A 14224-nucleotide genomic window follows, 5' to 3' on the forward strand; every position below is an offset into this window, starting at 1 on the left:
ATCAAAGGACTTTATACTACTTCTAACCTTCTCAACACCAGTGGGCTGCAAATGGTCATGTCCTTATCTTGCTTCATGAGATGCTCTTTTCTTTATTTACCAATCCTTTTTCCCTTGGGTCTCTTCTGCACCGTCTTTGATATACAACACTTTCCATTCTTCTCCTACCAATCCTTGGAGGATTAAAGCTTCTATATCTCTTTGCACTTTTTCCTCTTACTGACTGATAATGTTGGTTTACTTTTGAAATTTCCACTCCATACGTTTGTGTCACCAAGAATCTTTTTCTGAGAGCTTTTGCTCCCAAACTTTTTATTACTACTCTTTTAAGTGTGTATCACTGGTACTGTGCAAACAACTTTCTGTAGATTCAGGGTTAAAATGATTTGAAAAGAAAAGAACATGGTTACAAAATTCTAAACTGGAAAGAGTTGTGGAGATCCAATTGTGAACTGTCACCTAGAAGCATTCAACCATAAGGGTAATGGAACTCAGCAAGCAAACTATTTTGATTAGTGTTTGATAACCTGCAGGTTTCCAGTAAGAATAAGCTTTAATTTGTAACATTCATAGTTTTCCAGGAACCAGTCATTGTGTAATGCATTACCACCAAAAAAATAAAATAAAATAAATAAACAAATAAGAAGAAAAAAAGAAAAAGAAAGAAAGAAAAAAAGAAACCTGTGATCTGGAAAATCAAATCTGACAAAAGAAGCTGCATTTTTGTGACTTATGAGGTAATTTCAGTTCACTAATATCTCTAATGTCATTCCAAGGTTTTGCTTTGTAATTATTAGCACCAGTTGCTTGAATTTACTTAATTTTACATGATGGCTGGATTCTATACAAAATGGGAAAATAATTTAATGCTGAGAACAGAACTCCAAAGCTAACTTTGTTCTTTAAAACTTTTTTTAAAAATCAGTTGCTTTGATGCCAGCATCTTGTAGGGGAAGCTATTAAACAATCTTTTTAAAAACTTGTCATCTAGAATGGTAATAAAGAAAACTTTCTGCACTGTAAATAAGATTGTAATGCTCTATTAGAAATACATAATATTTCTCTATTAGAAATACAAATAACCTAGATATACATTAATAAGAAACTAAGTAAAAACATTCATTCCCTCCAAATTTCTATAACCATATCCCACAGTCCTTTGCCTTACTTCATCCTCTCTAATTGACTGGCCTTTTAATTGCCATATGATCTTTTTCACTTCTCCTCCCTTTTGGTGCCTCCCTATTTGATGGTTTGTTCTAGTCAATACAATCGAGTCTTAGATTTTTGTCTCCTATGAGAATCTGATTATATTCAGCATACTCTTCTTTTCATCAAGAAAAGTGGAATAACAATCTGTAAGTGGAATAACAATCAAAAATCCATCTTCCAAATTTCCCTTGTAGAGTATTTTTTCCATAATTGACAAAGAACATGCTCACACTTTATGCCACACTAAAATCACCCAGAACATGATTAAAAATTATTTCTCTTTATCAGATATTGAAAATCAAAAATAAATTTAACAATCCTCAATTTAGCATATCTTTCTTCTATTAATCTAAACAAGTAGGAAGCAAAACTTTACTGCTGCAAAATTAATTTCCAAGATATATAAACTTACTTTATAGGCGCTTAGATTTAAAATATTTGTGTTATTTGTATATTGCTTAAACTATTTACAGCTTCTGTAGATTAATGCCTATGTCAATGGGTGCTTATTTCATTGCTTTTTCTTTCATATAAGGAATCATAAGTTTCCGATTTGGCAAAAACAAGCATAAGGCAGGGCACACATTCTGTGAATGATCTCCACATTCCCCAAGATTAGAGGGTCCTTCGGTAAGTATCACACAATGTACCTAATAATCCTTAAAAGAGAAAAAAATAAAGACATAAATGCCGGTAGCAATTTTTCCTTTTATTTCTGTGGACTTGTTTGATTCCTTTTTAAAAGAAACCAGGGCCTCTAATAAAGAGTGACTAACTGAAGGTCATTCATCAGTTGACCAAAAACACATGTTGCAATGAATACGTGGACAGAGTCACATTCTCTCTCTAGCTATTCCTCTGAATCACTTGAATACTTAAATGTAGAGAGAGCACTTATTCTCTCTAGTTTCTAGGACATGATTCTGCTGTGAGTAAACTATTTCACAATGAACTACCTCACTGTTTAAAATTGCTGTTTAGCAGAACGAAAGATGAAACCTGAAGGCCTCAAAGAATAAATGCTCAAAGAAGCATTTTCTCCATTTTCATAAATGAATTGTCAAAATTAATCAGTAAATATTTATTTGCCATCTTCTGTCTGCATAGCAGAGATTACACTGTAATCTCAGTAGTTCTCAACCAGAAGCAATTTTGTCACCCAGAGGACTTGTGGAATGACTTGAAAACATTTTGGTTTTCACAAATGGGTGGGGGGATGCTACTGGCATGCAGTGGGTCAAGTTCAGGGATGCTGGAGAAATTAAAAAAACCAGTGGGTTCACTTGAAGAGAAGCAGCTTTCTCTTCCTGTAACAATGGCCAAAGAGAAATTTCTCTGAGTTCTCTTCACATGTGCAGGTTGTGGTAATTGTCAACAGCATCCCTACAAGGATGGATTTTATAAAGATATAACAGTAAACCGTAACAAAGCAAAAACAATTCCACAGGGGCGGGGGAGAGGTAGAAAAAGAATGTCCAACATGTAAGGGTAAAAACTTAAAACTTCTAGAGAGGACTTAATGGATAAAATGTATATAATATTTAGAGTCCTTCCTGCGACTAGTGTCAGGTTAGGAAGTGTCAGGAAGACACTAGATGTCACGAGAAGTGTCAGGAATGTCACTAGATGTCACTAGAAGTGTCAGGAAGACACTAGATGTCACTAGAAGTGTCAGGAAGACACTAGATGACAAAGTCACCCCTACTATGTGTGGGGTCCGGACAATATTTGTTGTGGTGTCCCTGTCCATATAAACAAATCCAAACAAATTTCACAACTGAAACAAAATTCTTTGGAGAGATGCCAAAAATGAAAAAATTATTGGAACAATTTCTGAAACACTACTAACAGTTGGTAGGCTGACATATGGAAAACTGAACAAGGAGAAGAAGTGCGAGTAAAGGATATTGTTTTCAGAAAAAGTAACACTGGCAGCCAGCTTAATCACGATTACGTGTACAACTCGGCATAAAAAAACCAATGAATTATATAATTTAAAAATTATTTAACACAGAAATGAATTAACTCATCACCAAATTTGACTAGTAGGCAAATGCTTGGGTTACTCAACTTCAGCCGCTGTTACTAATAGACCCATTCTCTTGAATATGAAGTAGACGGGAGAGTGAAGTACCATGATCTCCCATCAAAATTCATCCTTATGACTTAAAATAGTAATATAAAAGCTAACAGAACTAGGTAGATCCTTCTTATACTAGAAGTTTCACAGTTCGGAAATCCCAGTAGTTGGGAGACAATTGAAGGCATGCCACTAAAGAGGTCACAGGTTCATTCCAAGCATACTATACCCTAGAATATTTAATAACTATTTTTCCCCACCTGAATAGTCAGAACTTTCTTTTATACATATAAAACTTCAATTAATTAGGAATATACAAACCAGAATTTCATTATCTACAGAAAAGCATCAATCATTTGAAGCCTAGGTGAATCACACAAAAAATTGTTTCTTTGGCAAGGAGTCTTAAATATAATTGAGAAGGTCTGGGAGGTAGACAGTTTAAGTCATCAATAATATATTAAAAGACTGAAGAACCTGCTAGTCTCTAATATGGGTAAGTAAAGGACTGCTGGTCCAGTACATAAAATTTTAGGAGTTTTACAAATTCACAAATTGAAGATTTTATTTTTATTTTCCCACAAGGTCCCTCAGCCAAGTAATTAGAAATTATCTGCTCCCTAGAATCCTCTCCTACCATTTTTAAGTCTTCCAAAGGAGAACAGTTTTTATTGCCTCTCAATTTCCCATTGGAAAAAACCTTTCTTCAAGAATTTGAAGGAAAAAAAAAGCAACTAATTGCCTTCTGAGAATTTAATGCTTGGACTTCATTTGGTATTACTGGGAACACAGCCAGATAAAGAGTTCTGCTGAAAGTTTACTTTTCGTTTTAGCATCTTTCCTATATTTGGATGATCTTCTTTTTGAGAGTATACATTTTAAAAAAAGAAAGAAAAATCAAGGAAGTTGTGAGTGAACTGGAAACTTATGTCAGAGAATTACTGATAATAGAGTAGAATAAATCAATCTGAATAAAATTTTTGAAAAGTCTAAACAGTCATATGTAATTAAGTGTGAAATGATTTAACTGAAGTGAGATGTGCATTTTTCAATATAAGTATTTAGTATAAAAGGTGCACTTTGCTATCATCTGTGATACTGCCCGTGGGATATCATTTTGGGGGACTAAGGCAAATTTGAGGAAATCCTTTTTTTTTTTTTTTAAATTAAGCTCCAAGGGGGCCTAGGGAGCTCTCTCCTGGTAATGATTAATGCCTAGCTGAAATTTTTTGATCCTCTGAGCTAAGGCTGACTTTGAACAAAACTATAGGCTGCTTAAAGGCCAAATTGTTGTTGTTTTCACTTCTTCATACCTAAACATTAAAAAACTGCCTGACATATATTTACATTTTTGGAGTCAAAGTAAAATAGGTTAAAATTTGACTTGCAGGCCACCCACTCACATCTGAGGCAACTCTCTGTTTTCTCTTGGGTATTTTTTGATACTGAGACATCAAGCCAGTTCCCTTTCTTGGACATGTAAAAAAAACTTTGTTTCATACATTTTCTACCATTCAAGATTTTCCATTATTACATTTCCACCTTTATGTACTCTTGTTCTACTGATAAAACTGAAGTCACTGGAAGTCACTGGGCTCACAGTATTTCCTTTATTTTGTAATACCTGTCCCTATTTCTTCTCTCTTCTTTTAGTAGAGATGTCTCTACTTTCTTTCTGAAGCCTTTTCATCTGTACTTTTTATTGGATTTATCCAAAAGTTTGTTTCAAAACACGACCAATTTCTCTGAAATGGGAGGAATGGCAGTGGGGTGGTTGGTAGAGTGAGAGGAAAACGCAGGTGCCACAAGGGCCACTGTGGAAGAAAGTGCCTTCCCTTCCTTGATCCACAGTTGCCTGAGTCCTTAGCTCCCTCTTGAGAATTTTCAGTGTTTTCCTCTCTATGCTGACTCCTTTCCTCTGCCATTATAAAGACACACACCTCACCTTAGCATAAAAAGAAAGTTCACTTCCTTCTACTGCCCCCTCTTTCTTCAATCCGACCTTTCTTTTAAAACAAAACTCCTCCAAGGGACCTCTCTCTACTAATATTATTCTGTTTTAACTCTTCTTGAACCTTTGTCTGTGGTCTCAGCCCTCTCCTTGGTTTAAGTTGAGAAGACACCACTTGCGATTCTCTAGCATTTCTCCTCCAGCTGGTCTCACTAGCACGAATTCACTCTCTCCGCAGGCTCCTCCCAGCCCTTGCTGTGAATGTTCCCCAAGAACCAGCCGTTCTCTGCTTTTCTTGTTTAATTTTCTTCTTTGGAGAGTCTATCTTCTGGTATAGTTCAGTTACCACCTGTCTGATTAGTACTGGCAAATTGACATCTTCTGCTCTCATTTGGCAACAGAGAGGCAGACAGGCACCTCAAGTGTTTGCCTGAAATTTCCTTTTGGAATTGTCGTCATCACTTCTCACTTAACATTGCTAAAACTGAACTCATCATCTTCCCTCTTAACTGGTCTGTGTTTATGACACTAATATTTCAAGTACTTAGTTTCAAACTAAGTAATTCATGACATTCTCCAGATTCTTCCCTCCACAGTAGCTTCTGCATCAGTTCCTATCCTATAAGTTTTTTTTTTAGTCTTTTTTTTTTTATTTTGAAATAAATTCAAAGTTATAAGAACAGTTGCAAAAACAATACTAGCCCCATACACAGAATTTCATCATACCCTGACCCCCCTCCCCCGATAGCTCAATCCACCAACTTTAACATGCTGTCACATCACTATTTCTTTCCCTCCCTCCCTCCCTCCATCCCTATCATCCATCATCTATCGCTCTGTCGTCTGAACATATGAGAGCTAGCTGCACACATCCTTGAGCATTCACTATAATTCACGTATACACTTCCCATGAACAAGAACATTATTTCATGCAATCCCATTAAGCGCAGCTAAGAAGTACAATAGATTCAACAATGATACAAAGCTTACATTCTATATTTCCTTTTCCTTATGTCTCTACTGTGTCCCTTTGAGCCACCTGTCCTCTATCCTCCTGTCCCATCCAAGTTCATCCTTAGCATTCAATTGTCATCTAGTTAGACTGTCTTTTTTTTTTTTTTCAGTTGTGCAAACATATATACAGCCTAAGTCTTCCCATTCCACTCCCTCCCTAGCCTTCCATTAGTGGGATTAATCACGTTTAGAATGTTGTAATGCTCTTTCCCACCATCCATTACTAGAAATTTCCCTTCACCTCAAACAGCAACCCTATACTCCTTTCTTAACTCCCCATTGCCCCTTCCCCCATTTCTCTTAACCCAAACTCTGCTTTTCATCTCTATGGTTATATTCTCTGATAATTTCTTTGTGTTTACTGTGGGGCTTAAAATTAACCTCTTAAATCCATATCAATCTTGTTTTTCTTTGATACCACCTTCACTTCAATAGGACACATCAACTATGTTCCTATACTCCTTCATCCCCCTCCTTTATATAGTTGTCTAAAATTACATATTTTACATTGAGTTCAAAACCACTGATTTGTCCTTAGAGTTTGTGTATTTTATATCATGTAGGAAGTAACTAGTGGAATTACAGTTCAAAAATTATTGACTTCTATTTATATTCCATTGTGGTTGGAGAATGTGCTTTGAGTATATTCAATTTTTTTTTTTTTTTTTTTTTAATTTCTTGAGGCTTGTTTTATGTCCCAGCTTACGGTCCCTTCTAGAGAAAGATCTGTGATCACTAGAGAAAAGTGAGTGTCCTGGTGATTTGGGATGTAAGGTACTATATATGTCTGTTAAAATTCTCTATATCTCTTTCTCCTTTCCCTGTCTCTCCGCCAGCAGGGCTCCCCTCAGAATCTGAAGTAGGGCAGGTCTTTCATCGGCAAAGTCTCTCAGCATTTGTTTGTGAAAAATTTAAGCTCTCCCTCAAATTTGAAGGAGCGTTTTGCTGGATAATCTATTCTTGGTTGGAAATTTTTCTCTCTCAGAATTTTAAATATGTCATGCCACTGCCTTCTCGCCTCCATGGTTGCTGCTGAGTAGTCACTACTTAGTCTTATGTTGTTTCCTTTGTATGTGGTGAATTGCTTTTCTCTTGCTGCTTTCAGAACTTGCTCCTTCTCTTCAGTATTTGACAGTCTGATCAGAATATGTCTTGGAGTGGGTTTATTTGGATTTATTCTATTTGGAGTTCGCTGGGCATTTATGCTTTGTGTATTTATATTGTGTAGAAGGTTGGGGAAGTGTTCCCCAACAATTTCTTTGAATACTCTTTCTAGACCTTTACCCTTCTCTTCCCCTTCTGGGACACCAATGAGTCTTAAGTTTGGAGGTTTTATTTTATCTATCGTTTCCCTGAGATCCATTTCGATTTTTTTTATTTTTTTCTCCATTCTTTCTTTTGTTCTTTCATTTTCTGTTCTGTGGGCTTCTAGGACACTGAGATATTGTTCGGCTTCCTCTAGTCTTGTATTGTGAATATCCAGAGTCTTTTTAATTTGGCCAACAGTTTCTTTTATTTCCATAAGATCTTCTGTTTTTTTATTTACTCTTGCAATGTCTTCTTTATGCTCTTCTAGGGTCTTCTTTATGTCACTTATATCCTGGGCCATGGTCTTCTTGATGTCCTCTAAATCCTTTGCCAGGTTTTCGTTCCTTGATTGTAGTTCTTTGATTAATTTTGCGAGGTATACTGTATCTTCTGATATTTTGGTTTGTGTGTTTGGAGTTGGATTCTCCATATCTTCTGGTTTTATCATATGCATTAAGATTTTCTGTTGTTTTTGGCCTCTTGGCATTTGTTTTGCTTGATAGGGCTCTTTCAAGTTGTAAAGAAAAAGGGATATCAATCTAATTTTTCAGGAACACAGTTTGGTGACGTACACTTTCTCTAACTAACCAGCAGATGGCGTCTGTGAGTCACCTATATCCCTCGAGTCAGTTCTCAACCTTTTTTCCGCTTTGTGTCAGGAAATGATTCTTGGGGGTTCAGTTGGAGAACTCAGTTTGGGTCTGTTGCTGGAGCTGTCCGCACCGAATGTGGGGCGTGTGTACAGGTGGCCAGGGAGGAAGGGCAGTTCTAATGTTCAAATCCCCCAGGATCCTGGAGATTCAAGGCCGCCACATGAGTCTAAGCCTTCATTTCAGTTCAGCCCCAGACCCTCTCTCTCGCTGATCCATAAACCACCGGACTTGGTGTAGCGTCCCTGGGTTCTCCGAGCGGATCCCCCCTCCCAGCCGCAATCCTCCAGGAGCTCAGCCGAGCGAATGCTGTGCTATGTCACCAGTGCACGCCGTCCCACAAGGGAAGCCCCGGGCCGAAGCAAAAATGGCCGAGCGGGGTGTCTCAGGCCCCTCCTCCTCACACAGTTCCTCCTTCCCAGCTCTGGGACAACTGGCGGGGCTCTGGGCTGTGGGCACGGCCCCAGGCAGGAGTTTATCCAGCCCTCCGGGGGCCAGCTGCAAGCCGCGCAGTTTCTTTCTGCTTCCGGCTCTCCCCTCCGTTCCCCTGAACCAAGGGTATCTGCTGCGGGCTACCTTCCCAGCCAGACAGCAAGAGGCCGGCCCAGTCCCCTCTTGCTGTGTTTTACTGTGTGGTTCCCACAATTGCTACTGGAGCCACTCCTTTTTTTTTTTCTTAAAAAGAGCCAGCTGGTCTCCATACGCTGAACCCTGGCTTCCCCAGCCCGCCGCACGGCTGCGGGTCTTCCAGCCAGCTTACTCACTCGTTTCGGAATGCCGACTCCCGGTTTCACCAAGCATACGGCCCCTCTGGAGCGAGGAGCCCTCATCAGCTGGCGCATCGCTGTAACCGGTATTCTAGGTCACTTTCTAGTTTTTAGCTAGTGTTTTTCACGGAGGCGTTTTTTTCACCCTGTCTCAGCTAGCCGCCATCTTAGTTTCTCCCCCTATAAGTTTTTATAAAGCCATTATAAAGAAAATTTACACACATCCAAACATGGCCAGTCTTGCCTGTTCAGACTTTCACTCAAGATTTTCCATCCAATTTTTCCCTCTATTTGTACTTTTGAAACTTATCCAGCTTTGAAGGTTCACCTCAGGTATCATCGTCTTTAAGAAGTGTTTGCTTGTTCTGCTAGGGAGAAATAAATACTCTCTTCTCCTGAAACTACCATCAGACCTTGTTTATATATTGAAATTTGCATCTGCCAGTTTGCTTATACGTGAATTATATGTACACAAGTGTTGCTCTATTTCCAACTATAATTTGTTACATCGTAGAAAGCATTGACCTTGTCATTCAAGTTTTTCCCCCCATGTTAGACTTATACATGGTAAGTGCTTAAAAACCTACCCTAAATTAAACTAAACTGAGATGTGATTTGAGGAGATTCACAAGCATTGGTAAAATATGAAGAGATTTGTGTTCAAACGATGTCTGTCTGAAAGTCACTTTGAAAGGCGGAAAGGCTTTAGACATAGCATTCAAGGAAATGATAGCAAGATTAGAAAGCACCAATTACCTAAAATATAAATACAGAGTTTTGTTGTTTTTTTTTAACTGGAGGAAGGGGATTAAAAGAAAGGTTATTACTTAATGTCTAATTTATCTATTTGGAATTTCTAAAGAATAACTTGTTGCTGTTGTTACTGTTGTGTGTGTGTGTGTGGTGTGTGTGTGTTTGCTTTTTATCTTGACAATTCTTTTCTGAGTTGAGGAAAGGATGTGGGACAAAGTTTTACTACATTTAAATAGTATTCTTCTAGTTGAGAGATCCATGAAAGACCTTGACGTTTTTAATAGTAATTCAAGCAAGAATATTCTAATTCTTTTGCTTTTTAGAACCACTTCTGAATTGCAAATATAATCAAATTTTATTCATGAAAATATTGTTTTGTGTGTGGATGCAGAATTTTGAAGCTTTAGAAAGCTGTGTGTAATATCTAGATTATTTTAAATTTTCATTCTGGATTGTGTTTAAAGTTATGAACAATGTATTTTTATGAGTTTTTTTTTAAATAATTGAGATTTTATGAGTTTTTTTTTTTTTAAAAAAATGTATATTGACAGAGTCACCAATCTAAATGTGAAAATAAATGATATCCAAATACATTATTCCAGGAGTAAATAATATATATTTTCAATAATAATTTTTTATAAAACAGTACTTTGTATGGCCATATACTCAACACATTCCTTAGCTTATACTTGATATTAAAGTCTTTGGTGGCAATAATTAGAATTCGGAGTGTTTTGTGGTTTTTTACTTATGCTCATTTTTACTTTGCATTGGTTTAGGGTCACAAGGCATTTACTATACAATTTCACTCTTGATTACCTACTTAGCAGCATAAAAATATTCAAATTCTGATACAAAATACTGTAGATATATGCAGGGGTAGGACTACCAGGGAAAATGGGAGAAAGGGGCGTGGGAGTGTGGGAAAGAAAGCAAGGCATAGATTCTTTTGGATAATGCTAATGTAACTGGATTAGTTTGTATTACCTACTAATCAAATTGATAATAGACAAGAATAAAATCTCAACTATTAAAATCTCAACTAAAACCAATTCAGTCACTTGTTTTTATTTTCCAGAGACCCAAATTAAATGCAATTACCTATGCAAACAATGACAACACAGATACACATACACTTAGGAGACGCTCATACTTTCATACTCTAAACTTTCATATACAGTATTGAACATTAAATCCTACTTCTTTTAACAATGTTTTTTAGTGCCAAATACAAAATGTGAGCTGTGGAAGTAAAAATGTTCCATCCATTTAATTTTTATTTGGAATGTTTACAGTCAGGTAAACATAGACTGTTATGAGATAAATTATTTTTATATTTCTTCACAATGCGCCCTAGAAGAGATAATTTTCTTACTTTGAAACTCAGCCTTTATTCTGTCAGGCAAAATAATTATGAAAGCAAAACAAATCCACATTGTCTAATTAGGTCATTAAAAAGCATAAATGCGTCATGGAAGCTTTTCTCCTTGCCTAAGACATAGAATAAGACAATTAAAACAGTCTGGTAATATAGAAAGGTTTAAAATTTGTTTCTGCTCAAAAATAATAGTTCCTTTCATCTTTCTATTTCTCTAAGACAGCTAATTTAGAGCAAAATCTCTAATTAGTTCAGGATTTCCTCTGATTATATTTCAAAATATTTAACCAAAACCAGGAAGATAGAGAAAAGAAGAAAAAAGTAGAGAAATTATCAAAGAAAGTGAATGAAATCAAGAGAGTGGGCTGTTGATCAAAATTAATTCCACAGAGACAAGATGAATACAAAATCTACATTCACATAAACACAACCAATCTGTGATACCAGAAAGCTCTTAGAGGAATATACTGGCATCTGTCTTTGGATTTGAAATCCAGACTTTAATTACAGCTAACCTAAATAAAAACAAACAGCAGGATTATTTTGCCTGTTTCTCTACTTCTTATTATTTCTTGAGTTTTAGAAAAACCACAGCTTGGTCAAAGTATCAAGAAACAAAACGAAAAAAACAAAAAAGGGGAAAAAAACCACCTTACCTGTGATCCTCTGGGCCCTCGCTTGTGATCCCATTCAGAATGTCCCATGAGCTGTAAAGATAATAATTTCAGTAAATTAAATGATACTTATTTTACAAGGCAAATACTTACCCTTTTTCTTTTAAAGAATACTGTTTTGAAATCTATGTTTGAATGGTAATGTCTTAAATAGACATTGTGAACAGATTGTCAGACCTAAAGTAACGGACATCTGGACTGATAGCTAATAGTTCAACTTCTAGCTGTTTGGGGGGGGGGGCATTTTAATATTACCATGCAGCAAAGGGAGTCTTCTAAGGTATATCTTTACTGTTCCTTGTCAGGAACAAACTAGTTAGATGTTAAAACACGCAAAACTTCACTTGTATATCGTTAAGCTTCTACTTTATTGGGAAAATATGCTGAAGTAGTATGCTGATATAGCTTAATCTACTGTCATGAGTGACAAGAACCAGAAAATGAAACTATTTCAATATTTAAAAATTCAGTTCAGATAATATCACAAAATATGTGTTATATAGATAAAAATTATTTAATGTGATATATGCCCTCAAAGTCTAAAAATGTAGATTTTCATACAATAAAGACTACAAAATATTATCAAGTTATTCCTGCAGTTATAATAGCCCTGAGCCACTTTGTTTATGAAGTTCAATATTTATTTATTGAGAAACACATTTAACTAGAGGAATATTAAGGAAATATAAGATATCAGATGTGAAGAATGAGAGTGTTCATCTATTATACTCACTATTCATGAGCAACATGAAGGACTATTTATAACTAATAAGCCAGCATGCTACAAGGAAGGCTATGCAACATACTTATACAGATGATTAGCTTTGCTACATAATAGCAGTGACTTCTTAGCAGATGTAATAAAAAACAAAAAACTATTTACAATAGAAACAAAAAAAACCACACCTTTGAATAATTTTATTAAGAAATGTGTGATAACCATATTTAGAAAACCTTACTGAGCTTTTGGCTAACAAGACTGAATTCTATAAAATCATTATGCTACGACATCATTACGAGTTCAGTTTACCCAAACAATTTACAGGTATAACTCAATTTCAATCAAAAGCTAATAACACTGTTTTAGGAAAATGAAAAAAAAAAAATCTAAATTTTGTGAAGGAATAAACATAAGAATCAGCTGGAAATATTAGGAGTGATGAAAATGCCCTGCCAGTTACTAAAATGTATTATAAAACTGTAATAACCCAAATTATGTAATGATGGGTTAAGAATCAAAATATAAATTGAGACAATACACAGTTTTGAAATAAACACAAATACATGTGGCAATAAAACATGGAAAAGAAAATATCAAAAACCAATGGGTGCTTGATGAATTTTTCAACAAATGAGAGAAGCCGACTCTTTGGAAAAAAATAAATCGTATCTGAACCTTTAATAATATACAATAATAGAAATTCTAAATAGACTTAAAATAATTATATAAAATATGAAATCATAAGTATAAAATAGAATAAAATTTAGGTAAATATTTAACTTATCTTGGAATGCAAAAAGTTTCCAGCTTAAAAGAAAAAAATCATGCAATAAAAAATCAGTTGATCTGTACAAAAGTCACACTGGCAAAATATCTACAGAAAATGGTAGGTAAAAGATAATTTCCCCAGTACACTAAAAGCTCTCACAAATCGAAGTGAAGCATAACTCTAGAAGAAACTAGAGGAAGGATAAGAGTAATTTACAGAAAAACTATCAACAGTCAATAGATTTATGGGAAAAAATTCAACTTTCTTGGAAGTAAAAGATATTCAATATAAGCAATAATAAGATACTACTCTATCAAATTAGCAAATTCATAATGCTGAATATTTGGTAAGAATCTAAGGATTTAAGTGTATAAGTACATATATTGTTAGTATATAAGGTGTATATATGTATATACACTACATATAGAATATACAGATACATCAAGTAGTAATTTTAATATATATCAAATACTCTGAAAAATTCATATTCCTTGAACCAATAAACCAACAGGTAATCCAGTAGTTACAATGTGTTAATCACTGTTATCCAACAAAAGGAAAACGATCCAATAAATTATAGAATACAGAAGAATATTATACAGCCATTAAAATCCAGCTTCTAGGGCTTTAAAAAATTATGTGATCAATGCTCATATTATAATAAGTGCAAAATATTAAAAATTTTAAACTATTCACAGTTTTAACAAGATACAGTCAATTATTTTAAGTCTTGAAATTATTTTAATGATTTCATTATAGTTTGGCTAGCATGCAATTTTAGGCAAATTAGCCCAGATAATACTGCACAAATTGAAAGCTTGCTTACCTAGCTGATATTTTCTTTAGTATACTGTTTAAATATCTGGATTTACTGGCATTACACCTACTAGTTAAATATTCATTACTATTAATGTAAAACTGCGTATATGGGACTTACAAACACTAAT

At 35.2% G+C, this 14224-nt stretch overlaps 1 protein-coding gene across 2 annotated transcripts in view; it reads right to left on the reverse strand.

Annotated features, from left to right (window-relative positions):
• Window positions 1-14224, reverse strand: part of PDE3A (phosphodiesterase 3A) — a 343776-nt gene that overhangs the window by 123109 nt on the left and 206443 nt on the right. For both annotated transcript variants that reach the window (XM_037845708.1, XM_037845709.1), the window contains one exon: window positions 11770-11820. In XM_037845708.1, the coding sequence (XP_037701636.1) occupies window positions 11770-11820 (51 nt within the window). The remainder of the gene's footprint in view (window positions 1-11769; window positions 11821-14224) is intronic.

This window comes from Choloepus didactylus, chromosome 8, assembly GCF_015220235.1.
Source record: "Choloepus didactylus isolate mChoDid1 chromosome 8, mChoDid1.pri, whole genome shotgun sequence".
Taxonomy (NCBI): Eukaryota; Metazoa; Chordata; class Mammalia; order Pilosa; family Megalonychidae; genus Choloepus; species Choloepus didactylus.